Source organism: Capricornis sumatraensis, chromosome 21 (genome assembly GCF_032405125.1).
Source record: "Capricornis sumatraensis isolate serow.1 chromosome 21, serow.2, whole genome shotgun sequence".
In the NCBI taxonomy this organism is placed as follows: Eukaryota; Metazoa; Chordata; class Mammalia; order Artiodactyla; family Bovidae; genus Capricornis; species Capricornis sumatraensis.
The window spans coordinates 60671657-60699225 of record NC_091089.1 but is presented as its reverse complement, the minus strand read 5'-3'; the positions used below and the strand labels follow the sequence as shown (position 1 = coordinate 60699225).

The 27569-nt window shown below is 49.2% G+C and overlaps 1 protein-coding gene across 1 annotated transcript in view; it reads right to left on the bottom strand.

The window, feature by feature from the left end:
- Positions 1-18973: 18973 nt before the first annotated feature.
- Positions 18974-27569, bottom strand: part of LOC138097495 (O-acyltransferase like protein-like) — a 64384-nt gene continuing 55788 nt past the window's right edge. Inside the window, exons 16-18 of the mRNA XM_068993673.1 lie at positions 24039-24225; positions 19439-19581; positions 18974-19129 (exon numbers count right to left, since the gene is read on the bottom strand). Coding sequence (XP_068849774.1) covers positions 18974-19129; positions 19439-19581; positions 24039-24225 — 486 coding nt within the window. The remainder of the gene's footprint in view (positions 19130-19438; positions 19582-24038; positions 24226-27569) is intronic.

Genomic DNA, 27569 nt, shown 5'->3' with positions numbered 1-27569 from the left:
AGCACGTCTTCAGGTGGACGGTGGGCCTTCCATCCATGTGACCACCTTGATGGGCTCAGCTCCACGCCTGATAAAGCTATCACCCTCCTCTGCTACCGTCTGGAAAGCAGCCCTCATCTTGCTTACCAAGCCCACCCTCGTGCTCCCAGCAACAAGTGCAAGTTCTCTCGCTGTTCCAGTGGACCAACGCAGACCCCATTAGACACTGGCTGTGAGATGCTGGTGAGACTCGTTTCTGTGGGTGGCTGGAAGGAGCCCGCGTTGTCCTCTCCCCGGATCTCAGGCACCACAGCAGCTCCCTGCCTGTCCACGGGTCAGAGAAGCAGCTTGTTCTGCGTCCTTTGATGCTTTAACAGGACACGGCATAGAAACACTGTAATGCAAGTAAGCTGGTTGACCAAAGAAACACTGGGGATCGCATTCTCTCAGAGCTGGTCTGCCTCTGAATTCCAGAGGAGCAGGTAACTACGAGCAGATGGAATGGGTGTTACTGAATTCATAAACAGCCGGCACATCTCTGCCCACACGGCCAGCCACCAGGCAGACTCTGCCTGGATTATGTGGAGCAAACATGTCTGTCTCTAGTTGTTGAGTCAGGAAGGCCTAAACACTTCTATTGGCACGTGTGTTAAAGAAATAGACATGGATTTCTGGTAAGCTACATTAAAGGATTTTTAAAAATTATTTTATTGAAGCTTGGTTGATTTACAATGTGCTAATAGCTATTGTACGGCAAAGTGATTCAGTGATACGTATATGCATTCTTTTCCACTATGGTTTATCACAGGATATTGAATATCGTTCCCTGCGGTACCAGGAGGACCTGCTGTTTATCCCTACACAGCAGTTTGCATCTGCTTCCCTCAGAACTGACGCTTATGGATTCATTTTTGGCTGGTGCGGTCTTCGTTGCTGTGTGGTCTTTCTTCTGGCGAGCGGGGGCTGCTCTCTGCTTGTGGTGTGTGGCTTCTCATTGCAGTGCCCTCGTTGCAGAGCACAAGTTCTAGGGCGCACGGGCTTTACATGCCACGTGGGCTCACTAGTTGTGGCTCCCGGGCTCTAGGGCACAGGCTCAACAGTCGTGGGGCACGGGCTTAGTTGTTTCGCAGCATGTGGGATCTTCCCAGATCGGGGATCAAACCCGTGTCTCCTGCATTGACAGAAAGGTTCTTTACCACTGAGTCACCAGGTAGGCCCCTGGAGAAGACTCTTGAGAGTCCCTTGGATTACAAGGGGATCCAAACACTCCATCCTAAAGGAAATCAACCCTGAATATTCATTAGAAAGATTGATGCTGAAGCTGAAACTCCAATCCTTTGGCCACCTGATGCAAAGAGCTGACTCACTGGAAAAGACCCTGCTGCTGGGAAAGATTGAAGGCAGGAGGAGAAGGGGATGACAGAGGATGAGATGGTTGGATGGCCTCACCGACTCAGTGGACATGAGTTTGAGTAAACTCTGGGAGTTGGTGATGGACAGGGAAGTCTGGCGTGCTGCAGTCCACAGGGTCGCAAAGAGTCAAACACGACTGAGCGCCTGAACACCAACAACACTCAAACTCCCAATCCACCCTTCCCTACCACCTCCTCCCGGCTGGCAATTACAAGTCTGTTAAAGAACTTTTTTAGATACCAAATTTAATTTTCTTATATGCCTGCTATTATTGACGGATATTTTTCTCTTTTGTGAACACATAGACACTTTCTTTTAAAGACCAAAGAAAAGAACTTTCCTGCCATGTGCTTCCAGAGCTATCGTTCGTTTTGCAGTGTCAAAATCAACAACTAAAACATGTGTCTAAGACATGCAGTGATGAAATTGCTCCGGAAGCAAATTTGAACACATTTAAACTTGTTTAGGAGGGAAATGAGTGTCTATATAGAAAAAAGTCCTGGAAGTACACACATCAAAATGTTAAAGTCATCTCTCCACCACTTTGGGGAATAGAATTGTAAGTGACTTTATTTCCTTTGGTTTCCTCAATCTTTCCAAGTTTCCTAAATTGAGAATGTGTCTTCCTTCTTCTTAAGGACTTTGGGAGGAGTTTAGATTCACAGCAATCTTAAGCCAATATACAAGGATTCCCCGTATATTCTCTGCCCCCAACACAGGCATAGCTTCCCCCATTACTAACATCCCCACCTTGATATTAAGTATCTGCTATTATGCGTCTGTTATTATGAACGAGAGAGAACATGGATGTTGGTGGATGAATAGCAGGCTCTCTCACAAAGAGGGAAAAGGTGAGAAGAAGGAGGCGGGAATTAGAGAGACGAGAGGGGGAAGAAGAGGACGTTTCGAGTGGAAGTAAAAGAGCCCCCCTGTCCGAGGGGAGCCTGGGGCTGTCCCCCAGTCCCTGGAGCCTCACAGCTGGCTCTGCTGTTTTTTGGGGCACAGGGGCTGGGCGGTCTGGGACTGCAGTGGGGACGGAGGGCCTCTTTCATCGCTCTGGCCGTTCCTGCCTGCTCGCAGGTTTGTCTGGCAGCTTCTGAGTCTGAGCTTCAGCCTCTAACCACCGTCCTCCTCTTGGCCCCTCTGATCTGACCGGACCACTCCAAGAGGAACAGTAAGGGACAGAGGTGGAGAAGGGCGGGGGCGGGGGTCCGGCTGGCTGGGGGAAGTCCAGCGCACTTCCCCCCCTTCAGCCGGGGCTTTAACTTCTAGCTTCCTACACCTGCTGTTTCATCTCCTTCTTGCAGCTTGACTTCAAGTACCAAGAGCGGGGGTGTCGAGGGCGTAGCCCCTGGGGGCAGCGGACTGGCCCAAACCCCAGCTCCGCCGCTGACCAGCTGTGTGATCTTGGGGAACTTCACTTCCCTCCATATACACTGGGGATGTTCACAGCATCCGCTTCGAATGTTGCTCAGTACCTGTTTGGAAGGATTAGAAGAGGTGGTCCCATCTGGTACATGGTAACTTTACCAATGGGCACACTGAGGCTAACCGGGTGGGTCACTCCACAACCAGCCCTTCCAGCTTCCCATTCTGCTCATCCTCAAGGCCGACTTTCTCTGGGGCTCAAACAAGACAGGGAAGCGGCTCTCTGGATGAAATGAAGACTAGGATTGCACAACAGCACTGAATGTGTGGATCTGAGAGAGAAATTCGAGGAGCAGAGAGCGCTGTTGAACACGAAAGAGCCAGCGAGTAACCAGGGGAGAGAGAAGGAATAGAAATGAGCAGGAGGGCCACAGCGAGTGTCCGCAGCACGCACGCCCTTCAGTTACCGCTTTCCAGAAAGCCAAGCTCCGGACAACCGAAGCGGTGATCACGCGCCGCCCTGGGAACGCTCTCGTTCCCAGCGGAGCCCCTGATCAGCCGGGAAACGCTGATCGGCCGTCTGCGCCAGCTGCAGCCTCCCCGGCTCCGGGCCATATTTTGGGGAAGGACTTCAGGATCGTCCCCTTGGCTCCGCAGCAGCGGTCAGCCAGGCGTAGCCAGCAGACGGAGGAACGCACACGGCACACACCCGTGTGTTCGCCTCGCTTTCGCTGTGTTTTAATTCCTCTGGGAACAGGAGACAGATTTCCATAATCTGAAATCCCAATAAATAGAAACTCACTCGGAAAAGTACACAGTGTTTGGGAAGGCTTTGGTGTTTAGTAGACTTTAAAGATATTCACCCGTTCTCCAATTTCTCTATGTGCTTTGGAGGCTGTGAGAGGAGTGATATTAGCTGAACGAAAGGTCACTACCCCGGGAGTTGTTTTTAGCCAAATAAATTTGCCACGCATGCGCGCTAAGTCACTTCAGTCCTGTCCGATTCTTTGCAACCCTTGGACTGTGGCCCGCCAGGTTGCTCTGTCCGTGGGATTCTCCAGGCGAGAACGCTGGAGTGGTTGCCATGGCCTCCTCCAGGGGCTCTTCCCAGCCCAGGGATCGAGCCCGTGCCTCTGTCTCCTCCGTTGGCAGGCGGGTTCTTTACCACCAGCGCCACCTGGGAAGCTCTGATGGAAACTCAGTTGTCTGATATGCTAGAGCAGGTGCAGTTTATCGTTTCTCACACACGCCCGGCGGGAGAGGGGAAGCTCTATACTTGCCTGACTTTTTTTTCTCCTCTCTGTTTTTACTCTCCCTTTTTAAATATCCTCACTCTCATTTTCCCTGTCATTTCCTTCCAGCCTCATCCGGCTTTGCGACCATAAACTTTCTCATATAAATATCCCTTTGCTAGGTCTTAAACTTGAGCGTGGGTGAGAATTATGCGGAGGGCCTGTGCAAACACTGATTGCTGGGCTCCAGCCCCAGAGTTTCTGACGCAGGTGGTCTGGGATGGAAACAGAATTCACATTTCTAACACGTTCCTGGGTGGTGGTGCTACTGCAGGGACCAGGCTGGAAAGAAGGACCTGCTCAGACAAGGCTCTGCCTTAACCAGTGCGCCTACATCATGCTGCAGTTTTGTCTCCCTGTGGTACCAAGGACAGCTTCATCGTCAAGGTTGCAGGACTCCATTCAAGATCCAAAGAGCACCAGCAAAGCTTTCAAGAGGGACTGTGGAAGTCAGTCTGAGGGCTGGTCAGCGCCAGAGGGCACCAAGGCTTGAGCGTCTCATCCCAAGTAGTCCCAGAGGCACTGGAACATTTTCTCCCTCCCCTAATTGGGTGTGGGTCTCATGTTTCCCTGGGTCTGTGATATCCCTGGGCTGGTCCCCACAGTCAGCTTTGATCAGAGGTCCTAGAGCTCTCAGATGAGCCTGGAGCTGAGCTGTTCCCCCAGCCATCCTCGAACCAGGAACACCAGCGCCCTCCACGAGGTCTCCATCACTATGGATGGAAGTCCAGCCTCTTCCCTCAGCTTGAGTGAGGCAGTAAGCAGGGAGGAGGGCACATCTGGGCAGTTTCTGATGCAATTAGTATTAAAAGATGCAAGGACAGTGAGGTCAAACCCGACAGGCAGTGCTCATATCAATGCCCGAGAAAAAGTAAAACATTAGCTTCATTTCAACTTTCTCAGGAAGAGGGCAGTGGAGATCAGTCGTTTACAGTTGAAAAATATGAGCTATATTAGATTAGAAATAATAGGTATATCTCCAAAAGGACTAAGTGGAAACCTTAATTTGGTCCTCTGCTACTGCTGCTACGTCGCTTCAGTCGTGTCCGACTCTGTGCGACCCCATAGATGGCAGCCCACCAGGCTCCCCCGTCCCTGGGATTCTCCTGGCAAGAACACTGGAGTGGGTTGCCATTTCCTTCTCCAGTGCATGAAAGTGAAAAGTGAAGGTGAAGTTGCTCAGTCATGTCTGACTCTTCGCAACCCCATGGACTGCAGCCTTCCAGGCTCCTCCGTCCATGGGATTTTCCAGGCAAGAGCACCGGAGTGGGTTGCCATTGCCTTCTCTGACAATCTAAATTTCCTAGTAGGCTGGAAACCATGAATACTCTGAGCTTCTAATTCACAGTTCATGTCTTCCGTTTTCCTAGGAAGCTTCTGATGCGTTCCAATATTACTCGGCTATAAAAAGGAATGCATTTGAGTCAGTTCTAATGAGGCGGATGAACCTAAAGCCTATTATACAGAGTGAAGTAAGTCAGGAGGAGAAAAACAAATATTGTATATTAACACAGATAAGAAAGACTTCCTCAGCGATCAATGCAAAGAAATAGAGGAAAACAACAGAATAGGAAATACTAGAGATCTCTTCAAGAAAATTAGAGATACCAAGGGAACATTTCATGCAAAGATGGCCTCGATAAAGGACAGAAATGGTATGGACCTAACAGAAGCAGAAGATATTAAGAAGAGGTGGCAAGAATACACAGAAGAACTGTACAAAAAAGAGCTTCACGACCAAGATAATCACAATGGTGTGATCACTCACCTAGAGCCAGACATCCTAGAATGTGAAGTCAAGTGGGCCTTAGAAAGCATCACTACGAACAAAAGTAGTGGAGGTGATGGAATTCCAGTTGAGCTATTTCAAATCCTGGAAGATGATGCTGTGAAAGTGCTGCATTCAATATGCCAGCAAATTTGTAAAACTCAGCAGTGGCCACAGGACTGGAAAAGGTCAGTTTTCATTCCAACCCCAAAGAAAGGCAATGCAAAAGGATGTTCAAACTACCGCACAATTGCACTCATCTCACATGCTAGTAAAGTAATGCTCAAAATTCTCCAAGCCAGGCTTCAGCAATACGTGAACCGTGAGCTTCCAGATGTTCAAGCTGGTTTTAGAAAAGGCAGAGGAACCAGAGATCAAATTGCCAACATCTGCTGGATCATGGAAAAAGTAAGAGAGTTCCAGAAAAACATCCACTTTTGCTTTATTGACTATGCCAAAGCGTTTGACTGTGTGGATCACCACAAACTGTGGAAAATTCTGAAAGAGATGGGAATACCAGACCACCTGACCTGCCTCTTGAGAAATCTGTATGCAGGTCAGCAAGCAACAGTTAGAACTGGACATGAACAACAGACTGGTTCCAAATAGGAAAAGGAGTACGTCAAGGCTGTATACTGTCACCCTGCTTATTTAACTTCTATGCAGAGTACATCATGAGAAACGCTGGGCTGGAAGAAGCACAAGCTGGAATCAAGATTGCCGGGAGAAATATCAATCACCTCAGATATGCAGATGACACCACCCTTATGGCAGAAAGTGAAGAGGAGCTAAAAAGCCTCTTGATGAAAGTGAAAGAGGAGAGTGAAAAAGTTGGCTTAAAGCTCAACATTCAGAAAACAAAGGTCATGGCATCCGGTCCCAACACTTCATGGGAAATAGATGGGGAAACAGTGGAAACAGTGTCAGACTTTATTTTGGCGGGCTCCAAAATCACTGCAGATGGTGACTGCAGCCATGAAATTAAAAGATGCTTACTCCTTGGAAGAAAAGTTATGACCAACCTATTCAAAAACCTATATTCAAAAGCATAGACATTACTTTGCCAACAAAGGTCTGTCTAGTCAAGGCTATTGTTTTTCCAGTGGTCATGTATGGATGTGAGGGTTGGACTGTGAAGAAAGCTGAGTGCCAAAGAATTGATGCTTTTGAACTGTGGTGTTGGAGAAGACTCTCGAGAGTCCCTTGGACTGTAAGGCGATCCAACCAGTCCATTCTGAAGGAGATCAACCCTGGGATTTCTTTGGAAGGAATGATGCTAAAGCTGAAGCTCCAGTACTTTGGCCACCTCATGCAAAGAGCTGACTCATTGGAAAAGACTCTGATGCTGGGAGGGATTGGGGGCAGGAGGAGAAGGGGACGACCGAGGATGAGATGGCTGGATGGCATCACTGACTCGATGGACGTGAGTCTGAGTGAACTCCGGGAGATGGTGATGGACAGGGAGGCCTGGCGTGCTGCGATTCATGGGGTCGCAAAGAGTCAGACACGACTGAGTGACTGAACTGAACTGATCACATATGCATGGAATCTCGAGAGATGGTGCTGATGAACCTGTTTGCAGGGCAGCCATAGAGATGCAGACACAGGGAACAGACCTGTGGACACAGGGGAAGCAGAGGGTGGGACGGACTGAGAGAGAAGCAGTGAAACATATACATCACTTATGTAAACCAGCCCGTGGCAGTTTGGTGTATGGGACCCTTAGAGCTCAAACCAGTGCCCTTGACATCCTGGACGAGTGGGATGGGGTGGGAGGTGGGAGGGAGGTTCCAGAAGGAGGGGGACATATATTTACTTATTCTGATACATGCTGATGTATGGCAGAAACCAACGCAATACTGTAAAGCAATTATTCCCCAATTAAAAATAAACTGTGCCACAGAAAGTTAAAAATAAAACGAAAGGGGGCCCTGCCCTGGTCTTTCAGGTGCTTCCCTCTTGTGGCCACTTGAATACTTGCAACTAAAACCTGCTCTGAATTCTGCACGACTATTTCTTTAAATCAAAGGAAGCAGACGGAGCCCAGGAATGGACTTTTCCCACCAAACGGAGGAAAGATGATGAAAGTCGGCCATCACATGGGTCCACAGGGCTGAAGCTGTTGCTGAGGTGGTTGTTTCATAATGTTTTGTGAGCAGAGGAAGTAAGAGAAATCATCGAAGCAGGTAACAGTGATCTTTCTGGACTTGAGAGAAAATTTGGAAAGAAAAGATGTTTACGTATATGAATATACATGTCTGTTGTGTCATGCATGTGCATATATATGACTGCATAAGTATACTGCTGTATGTATGTGATTATACACGCGTGTCTTACCATGTCCTTCATTTTTGCAAATTATAAATTCCTGCTCAGTAGGTGTTGTGTTAGGCTTTATCACAGATATCCTCTGTTAGGCAGGATATATTTGTCTCAGACAGTAAAGAATCCCCCTTCTATGTTCGAGACCTGGGTTCAATCTCTGGGTTGGGAAGATCCCCTGAAGGAGGGCATGGCAGCCCCCTCCAGTGTTCTTGCCTGGAGAATCCCATGGAGAGAGGAGCCTGGCAGCTACAGTCCATGGGGCTGCAGAGAGTAGGACGTGACTGAGGGAGTAAGGACATTTATGAGCTTTATGGCTTTAATTTGCATATTATTTTGGAGCAGTATTTCTCAAAATATGATCTTGGTGCCCACCCATCCCCCCCCCAACCTGGAGTCCCTAACAGCCTTCCAGGGGATCCACAAGATCAAAACTTTTTGCATAATAATACTAGGACATTATTTTCTTTTTTATCCCCCCATTCGCTCATGAGTATACGCTGGAACTTTCCAGAATCTACACTATGTGTGAGATTGCTACTGAAAGCAGTAGAAGCAGATGTGTCTCCCGTTAAACTGGAAACTACAGAGATTGTAAACCTGACACAGTGGCTTTCTCGCTAACTCTGGTCTTGGAAATATAGGTACCTTTTCATAAAAACATGTTCAGTTCAGTTCAGTGGCTCAGTCGTGTCCGACCCTTTGCGACCCCATGAATCGCAGCACGCCAGGCCTCCCTGTCCATCACCAACTCCCGGAGTTCACCCAAACCCATGTCCATCGAGTCAGTGATGCCATCCAGCCATCTCATCCTCTGTCGTCCCCTTCTCCTCCTGCCCCCAATCCCTCCCAGCATCAGAGTCTTTTCCAAAGAGTCAGCTCTTCGCATCAGGTGGTCAAAGTATTGGAGTTTCAGCTTCAGCATCAATCCTTCCAATGAACACCCAGGACTCATCTCCTTTAGGATGGACTGGTTGGATCTCCTTGCAGTTCAAGGGACTCTCAATAAATTTTTCGTTGTATTTAAATCAATACTATTTCTTTTTCAGTTTCAGCCTCTAAAGCAATAATATCAGCAGGTATAACCCTCATCATAAACAAAGGCTCTATGGGTCCCAAATAACTTTGAAGGTGTTAAGAGATCATGAGATCAAAAGTTTAAGGGTCACTGATATGGAGGTGCCGTGGGACTGCAGGGTTACTCTCGAAGCTCAGGGTAGACATGTGTCCTGGGCACTGATTTGATATTTGAGGAGAGATTTGGAAGGCAGAGGTGAGATAAACACAAAAATTTTGCCGGGAGACTTCCCTGGTGGTTGGGAGCCTGGACTCTGCACTCCCAATGCCGGCAGCCTGGGTTCAGGCCCTGGTTGGGGAACTAGGTCCCACAGCAGACTGAAGACCCCACGTGCCGCCACTAAGACCCAGCACGCCAAATAAATGAGTATCTTTTTAAAATTCTGCTGCCCTTCTTGTATTCGCTGGAAAATCTCTTGGACCTGCTTGGCTCGCCATGGCAGCTTCCTAACCATGGCTGTTCACAGGTGCTGCCCTGGGACCAGAGGGCTAAGAAGGACAGGATGATGCTGAAACCAGGCAGAGGGCCGACACGGTGCGGTGGCCCCACGCAGGACAGAGCAACCCTTGCAGGGAGTGGAACGTTGCATTCCTGAAAGGAGAGATCCTCAGGGACTAGGGTCTTCGGTAATTCCTATGCAGCAGCTAACCATCTGGCTGGATGATTGAGCACTCGGAAGGAGCGAGAGCACCGGAAAAGTTGACGCGGTCTGGGGCAAGGTTACCCATAAAATCCTCTCGAAGGGAGCCCCAAGTGCGACAATGGTTGTACCCCAAGTGACTGTCACTGAAGACCACCACTGTGTACGAGGCCCTCACCAACCAGGTGAGCAAGATGGCTGGTGCTCTGCATGTCAGCCGGTCTCCCCCTCTGCAGCCAGTGGGGTCACCGTGTTGATGACCTCGCTACGCACATGCACTGGGTTTCTGGAGAAAGAAGTGGAAGCAAGGCAGGCTTCTAGCTTTGGCTCCTGTTGCTATAGTAACGGGCACCGTTGGCAGAGGCACCCGTGGGTGGCAGCCTCCTCCTCATCCCTCTCCCTGTGGTGAGCATTTCTCTAATGTCCTGAACTCGTGGTAGCGTTTTTTGGAACATCCTCCCTCTCCGTGTCAATATCAGTGTTTCTTCAAGTGTGGTCATCAGAATCACCTGCTTCTGTTGTGAACAAGCAGGAATCAGGAACCTGACTTTTATCAAAAGGGCCAGGTAACTCTTACCTTCACTAAACTTTGTGACAATACTGCCTTGAACAAGGGAGAGTATTCGAGGTCTCTCTCAACTATACTCTCACCTCTTCATTCGATTCTCCAGTCTTAGGACTTCCTCTTCCCTAGTACCTGGCCCCAGGAATAATCTCTTCTGAGGAGCAGAAGCCCTCCGGCAACAAGGTAGAGCTTTACACTTCCAGAGGCCCATCTGCCAGGTTAGCGCAGCCCCGACGTTCCGGTGGGCAATAATCCCATCCAAGAACAGCGGGGGTTGAGCCCTAAGGCACACTCTTTGCCATCCTGGGAGGCAGCATCGTGACAGAGGACGAGAGGGTTGCATGGACACGAGTCTGAGCAAACTCAGGGAGGTGGTGAAGGACGGGGAAGCCTGGCGCTCGGCAGTCCACGGGGCTGCAAAGGGTCGGCCGGTATTCAGCCACTGAACGACAACAGAGCTGATTTGCAAGGTTGTGTGAGTTTCTGCTACGCAGCAAAGTGATTCAGTTATATATTTATATACATTCTTTTAAAATTATTTTCCCTTATGGCTTATTGCAGGATGTTGAATATGGTTCCTTGTGCTATACAGTAGGACCTTGTTGTTTAACCATCATATATATAAATATAATAGTTCACGTCTGCTAATCCCAAACTCCCAATCCACGCCTCCCCCAGCCCCCTGCTTGGCAGCATCCCATGCCTTCTGCCCACTAAAAACAACAGAAATGTCTGCAGGCGTTACCAAATCTTTTCCTGGAGAGGCAAAATCACCCCCTCCCCTGCTCTAACCTTACAAATGCAGCTTACAAAGAAAGAACTCAAAGGATTCACAGCATGAATCGGGAACTTACGTGGGAGCTTTTCTCCCCCCATGGAGAAGATGCAAAAGAACGTTGCTAGGGATTTTATGAACAAGATGCGAAAAGGGCAACCCAAAAGGAAAGGACTGATAATGTTGTCTGTGTTAAAAAGTAAAGCATTCATGTCATAGATGAAGTTTCCACAGCCTGGAGCAGGACACGGCAACCCACACCAGTGTTCTTGCCTGGAGAACCTCATGGACAGAGGAGACTGGCAGGCTACGGTCCATAGGGTTGCAAAGAATTGGATGCAACTGAAGTGACGTAGCACTGGAGAACATATTTGCAACACAATCGACAAAGGATTAGTCTTCAGATTACATAAAGGACATCTTAGAATCAATAATAGAAAGACAGACATCCCATAGAAGAATGAGCAAATGACAGGCAATCAGCCCAGAAAAGAGAAACTCTCAATGGCCAAAACACACACTGAGAATACTCACCCCCACTGGTAGACAGGGATCGGTTCAGTTCAGTTCAGTCGCTCAGTCGTGTCCGACTCTTTGCGACCCCATGAATCGCAGCACACCAGGCTCCTCTGTCCATGGGGTTCTCCAGGCAAGAACACTGGTGTGTGTTGCCATCCATCACCATCACCATCTCCCGGAGTTCACTCAGACTCACGTCCATCGAGTCAGTGATGCCATCCAGCCATCTCATCCTCGATGGTCCCCTTCTCCTCCTGCCCCCAATCCCTCCCAGCATCAGAGTCTTTTCCAATGAATCAGCTCTTTGCATGAGGTGGCCAAAGTACTGGAGCTTCAGCTTTAGCATCATTCCTTCCAAAGAAATCCCAGGGTTGATCTCCTTCAGAATGGATTGGTTGGATCTCCTTGCAGTCCAAGGGACTCTCAAGAGTCTTCTCCAACACCACAGTGCAAAAGCATCAATTCTTCAGCAATCAGCCTTCTTCACAGTCCAACCCTCACATCCATACATGACCACAGGAAAAACAATAGCCTTGACTAGACGGACCTTAATCGGCAAAGTAATATCTCTGCTTTTGAATATGCTATCTAGGTTGGTCATAACTTTCCTTCCAAGGAGTAAGCATCTTTTAATTTCATGGCTGCAGTCACCATCTGCAGTGATTTTGGAGCCAAAAAAAATAAAGTCTGACACTGTTTCTACTGTTTCCCCATCTATTTCCCATGAAGTGATGGGACCGGATGCCATGATCTTTGTTTTCTGAATGTTGAGCTTTAAGCCAGCTTTTTCACTCTCCTCTTTCACTTTCATCAAGAGGCTTTTTAGCTCCTCTTCACTTTCTGACATAACGGTGGTGTCATTTGCATATCTGAGGTGATTGATATTTCTCCCGGCAATCTTGATTCCAGCTTGTGCTTCTTCCAGCCCAGCGTTTCTCATGATGGACTCTGCATACAAGTTAAATAAGCAGGGTGACAGTATACAGCCTTGACGTACTCCTTTTCCTATTTGGAACCAGTCTGTTGTTCCATGTCCAGTTCTAACTGTTGCTTGCTGACCTGCATACAGATTTCTCAAGAGGCAGGTCAGGTGGTCTGGTATTCCCATCTCTTGAAGAATTTTCCACAGTTTATGGCGATCCACACAGTCAAAGGCTTTGGCATAGTCAATAAAGCAAAAGTAGATGTTTTTCTGGAACTCTCTTGCTTTTTCCATGATCCAGCAGATGTTGGCAATTTGATCTCTGGTTCCTCTGCCTTTTCTAAAACCAGCTTGAACATCAGGAAGCTCACGGTTCATGTATTGCTGAAGCCTGGCTTGGAGAATTTTGAGCATGACTTTACTAGCATGTGAGATAAGTGCAATTGTGTGATAGTTTGAGCATTCTTTTGCATTGCCTTTCTTTGGGATTGGAATGAAAACGGACCTTTTTCGATCCTGTGGCCACTGCTGAGTTTTCCAAATTTGCTGGCATATTGAGTGCAGCACTTTCACAGCATCATCTTTCAGGACTTGAAATAGCTCCACTGGAATTCCATCGCCTCCACTAGCTTTGTTTGTAGTGATGCTTTCTAAGGCCCACTTGACTTCACATTCCAGGATGTCTGGCTCTAGGCGAGTGATCACATCATCATGATTATCTATACACAAAGTGAATTGATGAGATGCTACCATACTCTTATCCAGGATTTAATAGTAAATGATTAATAACAAGTCAGTAGTACCAAGGGGAGGATTCGGAGTAATAGTATCTATCCCGTTTTACCACTAGTGGAGGTGTATATTTGGAAAATCACTTTAGGAAATTGTGTGTCATTATCAAGAAAGGTTGAATATTAAAGTGAAAGTGTTACTCGCTCAGTCATGTCTGATTCTTTGCAACCCCATAGACTGTAGCCCGCCAGGCTCCTCTGTCCATGGAGATTTTCCAGGCCAGACTACTGGAGTGGGCTGCCGTTCCCTTCTGCAGGGGATCTTCCCGACCCAGAGACTGAACCCATGTCTCCTGCATTGCAGGCAGATTCTTTACCATGTGGGCCACCAGGGAGGCTCAGGTTGAATATACATACACCCTATAACCCTGCAACGCCGCTCCTGACTATACACCCTGGAGACGGAATGCGTTTCCGTGAGGAAGCCCACACAAGGAGCTGGTTACAGCCATGTGTGCTCCAAGAGAAAGCGGAAAACAAACCAAATGCCTACCTACCAACTGGCAAATGACGAAACATTTGCGGAGCAGATGCACGCGGCAGAACAGCATTAGCGCTGAAAAGGGATGAGCTGGCTGGCGGCGACGTTTAAAGTGTAAAATCCGTCCAAAATCTTTGGACCAACCACCAGCACACAGGTGGATGAGACCGTCTTGTACTAAATACACGTCTTTCCCTCTGCCTGGGCACACTGATACTGGAAAAACTCAGAGTCTGTTCAGCAAAAGAGGAAGCGGCACAAATGTTGGGTGGTTTCCCAAAAGTGGGTGCTTCTCAGGCTTGGTTAAATTCTATTTGGGGTGAGGGATTAAAGTTCTAAAGGCTTCTGGACCCTTCAGGGGCTTCTCAACTTTGAGCTTCAGTGGAAGGGGTCTGGTTCGGTCATTTGAGGGGAGGATTCTTAGAAAATTCAACGTATCTGAAACCTAGCTGACAAAGCCTGGCTATCTGTACCAGAAGCCTCCCGAGAAACAAGAAACAACCTCAGCTAAGAGAAAGGGTTGATTCTATCCGTGTGTCAGCTGACATTTATTTACCACCAACTGTGTGGCGGTCACGGTGATGAGGAGGGACGCACTGGTGAACAGGACGGATGGAGAGAGGGAGCAATGCCACGCAGGGCGGCCCACACCGGCGCCCCTGGACTCAGGGCATCCACGGGAAACAGACTCCTCTTGGAAAGAGGGAAACCCGCAAGAGAGGTTGCCGTGAACGCACGACGAGTGCCTGGCGTTGGCGGCTGAGGGAGAAAGCACGGGTGGCGCGAGTGGGGGTCAGGGGGTCAGGGGGCCGCTCGTGCCCACCCCACGTGCACCCTGTGCAGATGAGCCACAGGGAAGGCGGGCTGCTGGGGGCGGAGGCGTGGGCATCAGCGGGCACGGGAGGCCAGGCCCTGGCGAGCAGCCCTCAGGAGCACTGACCAGGTAGGGGGCGGGGGCACAGGAGAGCCAGCTCCTTAGCAAAGACGATGCGGAGCCCCAGCTTTCTCCAGACGCCCCTGGACACCCCCAAAGCCGGCCGGGAGGCACTTAGGCCAGAATTCCTGTAGAGTCATTGGCGGGGACCCTAGATTGCTGATGTGACCTATTTTTTTAAAGACGAATACTGTTGTGATTTTATGAAGCATTCCTATTCCTCACCTAAATGGCTTTCTCCTTGGTTGCATACAACTTAGACATCATCAATGATACAGCACAGCAGATGTAAGGCGAAACTGAAATATAACCCGTGCAAGCATTTTCAGGAATAGCTATGTTTTGACTGTGGCATCTTCAGGAATAATTTGGGAGGTTTTTTTAACTTTTTGTATTATATTGTAGTATAGCTGATTGATCAACCCTGAATATTCATCGGAAGGACTGAGGGTGAAGCTGAAGCTCCAATACTTTGGCCACCTGATGCGAAGAGCTGACTCACTGGAAAAGACCCTGATGCTGGGAAAGACCAAAGGCTAAAGGAGAAGGGGGTGGCAGAGGATGAGATGGTTGGATGGCATCACCGACTCAGTGGACGTGAATCTGAGCAAACTTCGGAAGATAGCGGAGGACAGAGGAGCCCAGTGTGCTGCAGTCCATGGGGTCGCAAAGACACAACTCGGCCACTTATAACAACAGCTGATTAACAATGTGTGTTAGCTTCAGATGCAACAAAGTGGTTCAGTTGTACATATATCTAGTCTTTTTCAAACTCCTTTCCCAGGTATCTTGTTACAGATTATGGAGCAGAGTTCCTGGGCTCTACAGTAGGTCTTTGGTGCTTATCCATTTTTGATATGGCAGTGTGTACAAGATGTGAACTGTTTTTTCCTACAGGCAGGTATGTGGGGATGAAACACGGATTCCAGGAACTAGAGGAGACGCCTATCAATCGACACTCTATACTGATCCTTCTGCCTCTGTAAATGTGTTTGTTATTACACACACTTCAGACAAAAATAAATAGTATAATGAGGTCCCACGTACCTGTCACCAGCTTCAAAAACTGTCACTAAATGGCCAATCTCGTTTCATCTTTCCCACCTCCTCATGATATTATTTTGAGATTAAATTCTACACTTTATATCATTTTGTCCATAAATATTTCAGTGCGCTTCTAACAGATAAGAACTCTAAAAATGCATACCCACTATACCATTGTCAGGTTAAAAAATTAATAAGTCCTTGTTATCATCAAACACCCAGACAGGGCTCGAGTTTCCAATGGTCCCCTAAACGTTATATGCTTTTCTACAATTTATTTTGTTGTTGTTGTTCAGTAGCCCTCCCAAGGACAGAATCGGAATAATGTCCACGCATTCCCTAAATCGTAAAATTCTATGGAATTGTGGGTTGGAACAATAGCCAGAACAGAACTGGACTTCTTTATCCCTACTTTATGCTGCATGAAACTGCAATTGTAGGGGGAGTATTTTTTTCTCACTTTTTAAAAAAATTCGAAGTCTCTGTTGGTAATTGGAAAGCTGTTTCCAAGGGCCCCAGGTTTTCGGCCTCATAAAGATGCATTGGACTTCCCTGGTGGCTCAGATGGTAAAGCGTCTGTCTACAATGCGAGAGACCCAGGTTCAATCCCTGGGTTGGGAAGATCCCCTGGAGAAGGAAGTGGCAATCCACTCCACTATATTGCCTGGAAAATCCCATGGACAGAGGAGCCTGGAAGGCTACAGTCCATGGGGTCGCAAAGAGTCGGACACGACTGAGCGACTTCACTTCACTTCAAAGATGCTTTTGGCGATCAGACTGCCAAGCAGTGTTGGCAGGCGTCCCCACTGGGGTCCGCGGGAGGACTGCCGTGTTCCTTCCGTCTTTACAGCCGCCCCCCCTAGGATCTCCTCCCAGGCCCAATTAAGTCAGGGTGCAGGTGCCGAGCCGGCCACCAGGGGGCACCCGAGGAACCCGATGAACTTCGCAGACACCCAGGAAGCCACCTGGGGGCCGTTTTCAGGCCCGACCGAACAGACCCGAGTGGGTCAGGCTCCTCACTCGGGTCAGATCCTGCCAGCAGAGCAGACCTCGGAGCCGGGGCTGGGAGGGCCTCCTAGGGACGGACAAGGCCAGCCGTCGGCTGTCACAGGACGCCGGGTTTGCAGCCCGCCCCACGCCGCGGTGCTCTTCCTTGCAGACCCCCCTGAAGGACAGATAAGGGCATGCCGTGCCAAGAAGCTCCTGCTCACCCCGTGAGTGTTAATGACTCCTTCTACTGTTAAGTACACAGAAGGCGCTGTTACGAGTAAAGTTAGACACATGTAAGTAGGGATGATGGAGAAGGCAGTGGCACCCCACTCTAGTACCCTTGCCTGGAAAATCCAATGGACGGAGGAGCCTGGTGGGCTGCAGTCCGTGGGGTCGCTAAGAGTCGGACACGACTGAGCGACTTCACTTTCACTTTTCACTTTCATGCATTGGAGAAGGAAATGGCAACCCACTCCAGTATTCTTGCCTGGAGAATCCCAGGGATGGGGGAGCCCGGTGGGCTGCCGTCTCTGGGGTTGCACAGAGTTGGACATGACTGAAGCGACTTAGCAGTAGCAGTAGCAGCAAGTAGGGATGAAAGTGAAAAAAGCGTCAGTCCCTCGGTCGGTCCGACTCTCTGCTGCCCCGTGGACGCAGCCCACCAGGCTCCTCTGTCGGTGGGCTTTGTGGCAGCTCGTGGCTCTCAGTTACAGGAGCCCTAGCCGACAGACACCAACCCCCAACACAGCCTCTAACAGAGAAGGCGGAGACCTGTATGTGGCTTCTATCCCCACCCCCTCCGTTCAGAACAACAGACAGGCATCATCCCACTGTCCTGGAGGCGGGACGTCAGAATCAAGGTATGGGCAGGGCCCCACTCCTCTGAGGCGGCAGGGAGAGGCCTTCCTGCCTGGCCCAGTCTCTGCGTTGCCGGCAGCCCCTGGTGTTCCTGGGCTTGGAACAGCCATCGTCCCCTTGTGTCTCCACATCGCCGTCTCTGTGCCAACCGCCCCTTTGCATAAGAACTCCAGTCACACTGGATGAGGGCCAGCCACACCCCGACACCCGTGATCTCAGTTTTTAAAATGATGTCTTTAAGCTGCATGCGTGCCTGCTAAGTCGCTTCAGTCGTGTCCAGTCCTTTGCAAACCTATGGACTGTGGCCCACCAGGCTCCACTGTAAAGGGGATTCTCCAGGCATGAATACTAGAGTGGGTTGCCATGCCCTCCTCCAGGGGATCTTCCCGACCCAGGGATCAAACCCGTGTCTCCTGCATTGGCAGGTGGATTCTTTAACACTGGAGCCACCTGGAAAGTGCCACCTGGGAAGCCTCATACTTAAGGTAGTTAATTTTATCTTTTTATTATTATTTTAAAATTTCTGGCCATACCCTGCAGCATGTGGGACCGTTGTTTCCAACCAGGGCTGGAACCCACGTCCCCTGCACTGGAAGGTGGAGTCTTACCCACTGGCCCACCGGGGAAGTCCCTCTCATGATCTCACTTTAACTCGATTACCGGATCTGCAAATAAGGTCACTTGCTAAGGCACCGGGGAATTGGGACTTCTTTTGTCTTTTCCAGGGGCCACAATTCAACTCATAGCATATGCCCTCTTATAAAATGATCATGCTTGAAATGCCTATAATGACAAACCCATGAATTGTGTACACAGTGGATCATACCATCCAGAATAAACTTACGAGTCTATGAAGACGCCATAGTAATGCAAAAACAATTACGATGTGCAGAGGATGTACTGTGATTTCACCAAGAAAAGCGAGCATTTTAACCTAAGGGTATATTAAATTCACTACATTTGATGCTTTTTAATGATCAGTGATAAAGAAAATACATGTAGACCCAAAAGACCCCAAAAAAATCTAGATTTTTTTTTTTTGCTAAAAAGTTGCCACTTATCATGCTATAAATACTAAACAAATTATCACAGAACACTTTTATATAATAAACACAGAGAACCTGTCTACCTTAGATATTCACAAACTCTGATTCACACCCTGTTTAAGAAACACAAGCGTTTGTGATGTAAACGAAGCCACCCTTGGCTTTGCTCAGTCGCCTCTGACAAAGGGTCATCCACTCTCCAGGGTTGCTCTGGAAGCTCTTGGCCCTGCGGGCACTGCTTTCAGCAGGCACCACTTCAGATCCTCACATGGCTTCTCAATGCACAGCGTCAGGACCAGCCCAGCGATGAAGGTCAGCAAGCAGTGTCCCAAGAAGAGATAGAACTAGAGAGAGAGAGGGATGGAGTGGACACGGTCTTACTATGAGATTCCAGTTGTGTTTGGACCCTAAAGCGCCCCATCCTGGCTGTATGAAATGGATCTCTAAGACAAACAGCCGCAAACGTTAAAAATAAAGAGAAGGAAAGAACAATACTACCCTGTACTGAAGCCCCCCCCCTCCAATAAAACAAAGGACAATAGGCTTTTGAGAAAGAAACAGAGCATAAGCTTCTAGTGAAGCCAGTAGTCTGCACTGTTCCAGGAGAGAACAAAGGGCGATGCCACGTCCAGCTGGGGGCGGGGCAGCCTCACCATGTTGAGGTCTGTGTAGTGAATCAGTGTCTCCTGAAGCCCGTTGTAGAGGATGATGAGGGTGGGGTGTACCAGGTAGCAAGCGTAGCTGATGCTGGCCAGGCACGTCCAGACGCCGCAGGAGAGCAGCCGGTTCACCAGACCTGGGGGACAGGAGCGGTGAGCCCCTCCTGCGCCTGGGGATGCGGGGATCACTGCACCTCCCTCTGGGTCCTGCCCCTGAGTCTGCGAACCTTCTTCTAAGAAGGTCTTTATTCATTATATATTTTCTGGTTTTTTTTTTTTTGGCTGTGCCATGCAGCCTATGGGATCTTAGTTCCTTGACGAGGTATCAAACTCTCACCGCCTGCATTGGAAGGGCTGAGTTTTAACCCCCAGACCACCAAGGAAGTCCATGTTCTTTTTAAGTGTGTGCTAAGTTGCTTCAGTTGTGTTTGACTTTTGCGACCCCATGGACTGTAGCCCACAAGGCTCCTCTGTCCATGGAATTCTCCAGGCAAGAACCCTGGAGGGGGTTGCCATTTCCTTCTCCAGGGGATCTTCCTGACCCAGGGATTGAACTCTTGCGTCTCCTGCATGGGGAGGGAGTTTCTTTACCACAATCGCCACCTGGAGAATGTACTAAAACAGGTAAGCCAAAGCCAAAAACAGAGCAAACTTCAACTCCCCATTGTAGACATACAATAATAATAAGAGCTGCTCAATATTGACTTTACAGCCAGTTTATTTCCTTAGTGTGGTTTCAACCTTTGAGCACGAAACATTCCACGTATAGAACAAGGTGCAAAGGCCCTTGGCTGGCCTGGGTTCTGATTCAAGGCACACACACAGGCTGCTGGACCTTAGGACAAGGGCGGTAACACTGTGTGGGCCGAGAGCCTTCACCTTCTGCAACCTGGTGTATCTTCTACAACTGGACTGTCCCATATGATAGCTATGAGCCCCTTGTGACTATTGAATGTAAAGGAATTAAAATAAAAACAATGAGAAATTCCCTCATTGAATAAGACCAATGGCTCTCTGCAGTGGGGTAAGTGGTGATACCTCCCCCCAAAGCTGTGTCCACCTGGAACCTCAGAATTGGGAATAAGGGTCTTTGCAGATGTCATTGGGCTTCCTTGGTGGCTCAGACGGTAAAGAATCTGCCTGCAATGCAGGAGACCTGGGTTTGATCCCTGGGTTGGGAAGACGCCCTGGAGAAAGAAATGATGTAATTAAGGTAAGGGATGAGAGGTGAGGTCATCTTAGATCAGGGTGGGCCCTGAATCCAAAATGTCCTTGAAACAGACATAAAAGGAGGAGACACAGAGGAGAGACGTGAGGAGACGACCATGTGAGGATGGGGACAGTGACGCGCCACGGCTGTCGAGGAGCCACGAGAGGGTGGAACGGGTTCCCCTCAGAGCTCCCGGAAGGACCTTGCCCACGCCTGGCTCTTGAATTTCCAGCCTCCAGAACTGAGTGCTCAAGCTCAGTTGCTCAGTCGTGTCCGACTTTGTGACCCTATGGACTGTAGCCCGCCGGGCTCCTCTGTCCATGGGATTCTCCAGACAAGAACACTGGAGCGGGCTGCCATTGCCCTCCTCCAAGGGGTCTTCCTGACCCAGGGTAGAACCCGAGTCTCCTGCGTCTCATGCATCACAGGCAGATTTTTTACCTCCTGCTGCTGCTGCTGCTGCTGCTAAGTCACTTCAGTCGTGTCCGACTCTGTGCGACCCCATAGACGGCAGCCCACCAGGCTCCCCCGTCCCTGGGATTCTCCAGGCAAGAACACTGGAGTGGGCTGCCATTTCCTTCTCCAATGCATGAAAGTGGAAAGGGAAAGGGAAGTCGCTCGGTTGTGTCCGACCCTCAGCATGGACTGCAGCCTTCCAGGCTCCTCCATCCTTGGGATTTTCCAGGCAAGAGTACTGGAGTGGGTTGCCATCGCCTTCTCCGTTTTAACCTGCTGAGCCATCTCCAAAACCAGAAAATCAGTTTCTGTCGTTTCAAGCCACACACACACACACACACACACACAACAGAAAAGAAAACATCTAGACTAATCTGTTAAAATCACAAACCAGATCATGTCACGTGGCATCTAGAATAAAACCCAAGTTCTTCCCGAGGCCTTGATGGTCCAGCATGACCTGAGCCCTGCCTGCTTCTCTGTCCTCACTCCTGTCTCTCTCCTGCCTGGACCCTTCACCCCTGACTCACTGGTTTCCTTGCTGTTCTCCTCACCCACTCAGCATGTTCCAGACTGGAGAATTCTGCCTTAGGATTCCATCTGCCTAGAGTGCTTTGGTGCCACGTATTTGCAAACGCACCCCTAATCCAGTCACCCTCCCACCCCTGATTTTTTTTTGTTTTTTAAATATTTGGTCTTGATGCAAGGCTTGCAGGATCTTAGTTCCCTGACCAGCGATTAAACCCGTATCCTTGGCAATGAAAGCATGGAGTCCTAACCACTGGGTGGCCAGGGAATTCCCCGGGCTTGTGTTTATTCACCATATTTATCTGCATCTGAAATAAATTACAAACATATTCACTTCGTGTGGCTCTGGGTTCATTTCCTATGGCTGCTGTAACAACCTACACAAACATGGTGGCTTAAAACAACAGAAATTTGTTCCCCTGTCATTCTGGGGACCAGAGGCCCAAAATCAACATCAGGGGCCAAGATCAGGGTGTTGATAGGCTCACATTCCCTCGGAGGCTCTGCGGGAGAATCCATGCCTTGTCTCTTCCAGCCCTGGTGCCTGGACATTCCGTGGCTTCTGGTCATGGCACTCGAATCAACACCAGCATTCTCAGCTCTCTCTCTACCAAAGCTTCATGTCACCAGCTCCTCTGTGTGTGTGTGAAACCTCTCTCTGCTCCTTCTATAGGGAATCGTGTGATTGCTTTCAGGACCCACCCAAATAATCCAAAATAATCTCCCCTTCTCAAGATCCTTGACCACAGCTGCAAGTTGCCAAGAAATTCGGACTTAATGATGGAGACCGTTATTCAGGCTGCTAGAGTCTCCTGGTCTCTCGCTTTCCCTATCCCATAGCAATCGCCTCCAGAGAGGGATTTTTCTTATTCATTGTGATATCCTCAGTATCTAGAGCAGTGCTTGGCATAGAGCGAGCTTTCAGTTAAGTATTTTATGCAATCAAGTGAATAAATAGAAATCATAGTCAAAAGGTACATTTGCCCCCATGGGAATCCCAAATGATGAACCAAGCTATTCCTGTGAAACAAACAAAACAGTTGTAGAATTAAGTCAGTTTAAAAAAAAAAATTCACGCCAAGATATGAAAGTAACGTCAGTGCCTATCAACAGATAAATGGAGGGAATTCCCTGGCGGTCCCAGTGGTTAGGACTCTGTGCCGAAGGTGTAGGTTTGATCCCTGGGCAGGGAACTAAGATCTCACAAGCTGGGAGATCCCTGCCAGCCTTTCTTGGTCATCTGCTGACACCTCAAGCCTCGTGGGCTTCTCTGGTCGCTCAGACAGTAAAGAATCTGCCTGCAATACCAGAGACCCAGGTTTGATCCCAGGGTCGGGAAGATCCCCTGGAGAAAGGAACAGCAACCCACTCCAGTCTTCTGGCCTGGAGAATCCCATGGACAGAGGAGCCTGGCGGGCTGCAGTCCATGGGGTCGCAGAGTCGGACACGACTGAGTGATTAACAGTAGTGCACTAGCAAGTACCTTGTGCCCAACAGAGAGGAAAGGAGGAAAAAGTCAGGTGATTTGAAGAGACATTTCTAATCTAGAGAAGATCCTTTCTTTCCATTTGAGCTCTTTTTCTGTTCCACTCTGAAAGGCTGGCTCAACAGAAAGAGCGTCCCCGTTATCAAAGAGCTGAGGGGGTGCTGGTAACTCTTTAGTTCACATGATCAGAGGAGGAGAGGAGGGTGGGGGTGGCCGGTACTCTCGTCCCAGCACTGGGATTTTCTTCCTCATGACATTACCTTACCTGCTCACTTCCAAGTTCTTTCTTCTTTTTTCTTTAAACAAAGCATTTTCTTTTTAAAAAAAAAAAAAAAAACTTATTTATTTGATTTTCTGGACTAAGTCTTACTTGTAGCACTCAGGATCTCTTGGTTGTGGCATATGAGCTCACAGTTTCAGCACGTGGGATCTAGTTCCCCAACCAGGGGGAACCCAGGCTCCCCACACTAGGAGCGTGGAGTCTTAGCCACAGGACCACCAGGAAGTCCCTATTTTAATTTCTAAACTAGCTTCATTGGAGAGGCTGCCGATTTTTCTTTTAGAACCTGCATGGAATATATAAACCAGTATAAACATCTGAAACAGAATATATGGGTAAGTAAGTGTTAGTTGCTCAGTCATGTCCGACTCTTTGCAACCCCATGGACTACAGCCCACCAGGCTCCTCCTGGGATTTGAGGGGTGAAAAATCGTCCATGGGATTTTCCAGGCAAGGACACTGGAACGGGTTGCCACCTCCCTCTCCAGAATATACAGGTGGGTTTCCCCACATATGTAGACAAACAGTGTTTTTGAGTCCCTGTCAGTCTCTCATCGGTCAGCACTCGTCCGTGTACATGTTCTCACGTTGTCGCCCTTAACAGACCAGCGTGTGTGCCCCGCGCCACACCTACCTCCGTAGCCTTCCTGACACGCGAACAGGACCCAGCCCACGGCCGCCGCCCACAGGGTCCGGTGGAGGCCTTGGTAGACGGCAGCAGCGCCAGACGAGGTGGGGGAGACGTCATCCACCATGTAGGCCAGGGCGACCACTAGCAGGAGGGTCGACAGGGCGCACCCCCAGCCCAGCAGAGCCTGCCCCTGGGGGAGAGGAGAGGCCAGGCTCACAGCCCACCCTGGCCATGCTGCATGTCACCCCCGTTACCCTGACATCCTGTGTGTCATCAGTCACTTTCAGGCTCTACTGGTGAACCTCGATCAGGGCCCAGACTGGACTGGAACAAAAGTTCAGCTTAGTGGCTACGGAGGGTGAGGGTGGGGGTGGGGCGGGGCCAGTGGGGTGTGTGGCCCCGTACACGAGGGTGACCTTTGTGGTGTTGGGGGAGCTGTGCACCTTGATGGTGGTGGTGGTTACACAAACCTACAGACTTGACAAAACTGTACAAAAGCGCACAGGCGCGTGTGCCTGAAATGGGTGGGCCCGCGGCCGATGGATTGCGTCAGCGTCAGTGTCTCGGCTGGGATCGTCCTGGCAGAGAAACGAGGGTCAAGGATTCACAAGGTCGCTACTACTGTTGCAACTTATAGTGAATTTTGAATCATTTTTACAGTTAAAAGAAGAAAGAAAAGGTAATGCTCTAGTCGTGCCCCCCACTCTGTTCCTCAACCAAATAGGGCTCCTGGATTGGTTCTGCCCCCATAAATGTGAGAGCCCCCCTCACACAGCCCACACCTGGGCCGCGCCCATCCCTGGGGACACAGCAGGGCGGAAGGAATGGGAGGATGGAGAGGTGCATGCGGAGGAAGCACGGGGGCTTTCCCTGGTTGCATGGAGCAGGAGCTGCTCCTGTGTGGGGGCCTCTCCTTGCGGGGACTTCTCCTGTGGAGCCCATGCTCAAGGCACACCGGCTTCGGGCGTCCTGGTGCCCGGGCTTAGCTGCTCTGAGACATGTGGAATCTTCCCGCACCAGGGATCGAACCCATGTCCCCTGGATTGCAAGGTGGATTCTTAAGCACAGGACCACCGAGAAGTCCCAAAGCACCTCTGAATGGCCTTCTGTTAGAATGTACAACCTGATCGTGCATTTTCAAGGGAGCATCATAACTCCAGCCTATAGGAAAAGTCACGTGGCCCCTGTGGGTCCATTGCTTCCCATGACGCCCTAGCTCCTGTTCCTGCTATGAGAAACACATGGCTTTCCAAGGCCCAGGGCCTCATCTCTAGAACATTTAGATGAGGCATCCACAGGACTTCGACAAACCAAAGGAGGACCTAGCAGAGGGGATCTGGGGTCAGCACGGCCCCCTAATAGTGCAAGGGAATTCTTGACCCTTCTTTCACTGAAAAGCAAATTATCCTCCATTCATTTAATGAGTGATTGCAGAACCAGATGCTAGAAATTCAGAGCTGTGTAGGAACATGTTCTGCCCTCAAGGTCTTGTGGATCAACAAAAGTCATAAGAATAGGTTTTGCACGAGGCAATGCCAAAGAATGCTCAAACTACCGCACAATTGCACACATCTCACACGCTAGTAAAGTAATGCTCAAAATTCTCCAAGCCAGGCTTCAGCAATACGTGAACTGTGAACTCCCTCATGTTCAAGCTGGGTTTAGAAAAGGCAGAGGAACCAGAGATCAAATTGCCAACATCTGCTGGATCATGGAAAAAGCAAGAGAGTTCCAGAGAAACATCTATTTCTGCTTTATTGACTATGCCACAGCCTTTGACTATGTGGATCACCATAAACTGTGGAAAATTCTTCAAGAGATGAGAATACCAGACCACCTGACCTGCCTCTTGAGAAATCTGTATGCAGGTCAGCAAGCAACAGTTAGAACTGGACATGGAACAACAGACTGGTTCCAAACAGGAAAAGGAGTACGTCAAGGCTGTATATTGTCACCCTGCTTATTTAACTTATATGCAGAGTCCATCATGAGAAACGCTGGGCTGGAATCTTGATTCCACAAGCTGGAATCAAGATTGCTGGGAGAAATATCAATAACCTCAGATATGCAGATGACACCACCCTTATGAAGAAAGTGAAGAAGAACTAAAGAGCCTCTTGATGAAAGTGAGGGGAGAGTGAAAAATTTGGCTTAAAGCTCAACATTCAGAAAACTAAGATGATGGCATCCAGTCCCATCACTTCATGGCAAATAGATAGGGAAACAGTGGAAACAGTGTCAGACTTTACTTTTGGGGGCTCCAAAATCACTGCAGATGGTGATTGCAGCCATGAAATTACTTATTTACTCCTTGGAAGAAAAGTCATGCCCAACCTAGATAGCATATTAAAAAGCAGAGACATTACTTTGCCAACAAATGTCCATCCAGTCAGAGCTATGGTTTTTCCAGTAGTCATGTGTGGATGTGAGAGTTGGATTATAAAGAAAGCTGAGTGCCGAAGAATTGATGCTTTTGAACTGTGGTATTCGAGAAGACTCTTGAGAGTCCCTTGGACTGTAAGGAGATCCAGCCAGTTCATCCTAAAGGAAATCAGTCCTGAATATTCATTAGAAGGACTGATGTTGAAGCTGAAACTCCAATACTTTGGCCACCTGATGTGAAGAACTGACTCATGTGAAAAGACCCTGATGCTGGGAAAGGCTGAAGGCAGGAGGAGAAGGGGACAACAGAGGATGAGATGGCTGGATGGCATTACTGACTCGATGGACATGAGTTTGGGTGAACTCTGGGAGTTGGTGATGGACAGGGAGGCCTGGCGTGTTGCGGTCCATGGAGTTGCAGAGTCAGACGCGACTGAGCGACTGAACTGAACTGAGGCTAAGGTAGTGCTTTAGATAGACTGCCCTGAGGGTGGATTTGAGATCAGACTAGAGGCAAGAAAACTAGTGAAGAAGTCCAGCTAAGAGATGAGACAGGCTTGAACAAGGTGAGGGGCAAAGGCCACGAGAGGACAGTAGGAGAAACAGCCCCGGGGGTGGGTGACTGGACGGGGAGGGAGGGCGACAGGCAGGAGGCATCCAAGATGAACCCAGGTTTCTGGCTTGACCTATGACCTTGGATGGTGAACCAGACTGATTACCCACAGGGAAGTAACCCCATCTGGAAGGTAAAGTGACAGCTTTCTAAATACCGCACAACCTGATTCCCAGACAGAACCGTCAAATCTGACCAAGAATCTTATTTCTAGAAGCCAAAGAGCTTTTGCTATTAAAGAAAATCCAGCCTACATCACCATGAACTTCCAGAAGAGTGGCTTGCCCTTGCCATCTCACCGGGTATGTTTTCCCACATCAGAGGTTTCTCTGGGTCTGTACCAAGGCTCCAATGGGTGGGACCCGGCTGGATGCTGGATCTGGGGCTTTCTAAGGGGAGCTCAGTGAGGAAAGCAGAGAATCAGGGAAGAAGACAAGGTTCCTCTTATTCTCTGGCATCAAGAGCCGTTGCTGACACACACCACAGCACAGTCAAGTACCCGAAAGTCTGCCTCCTGCCCAGGGCTTTGGAAGAGCCTG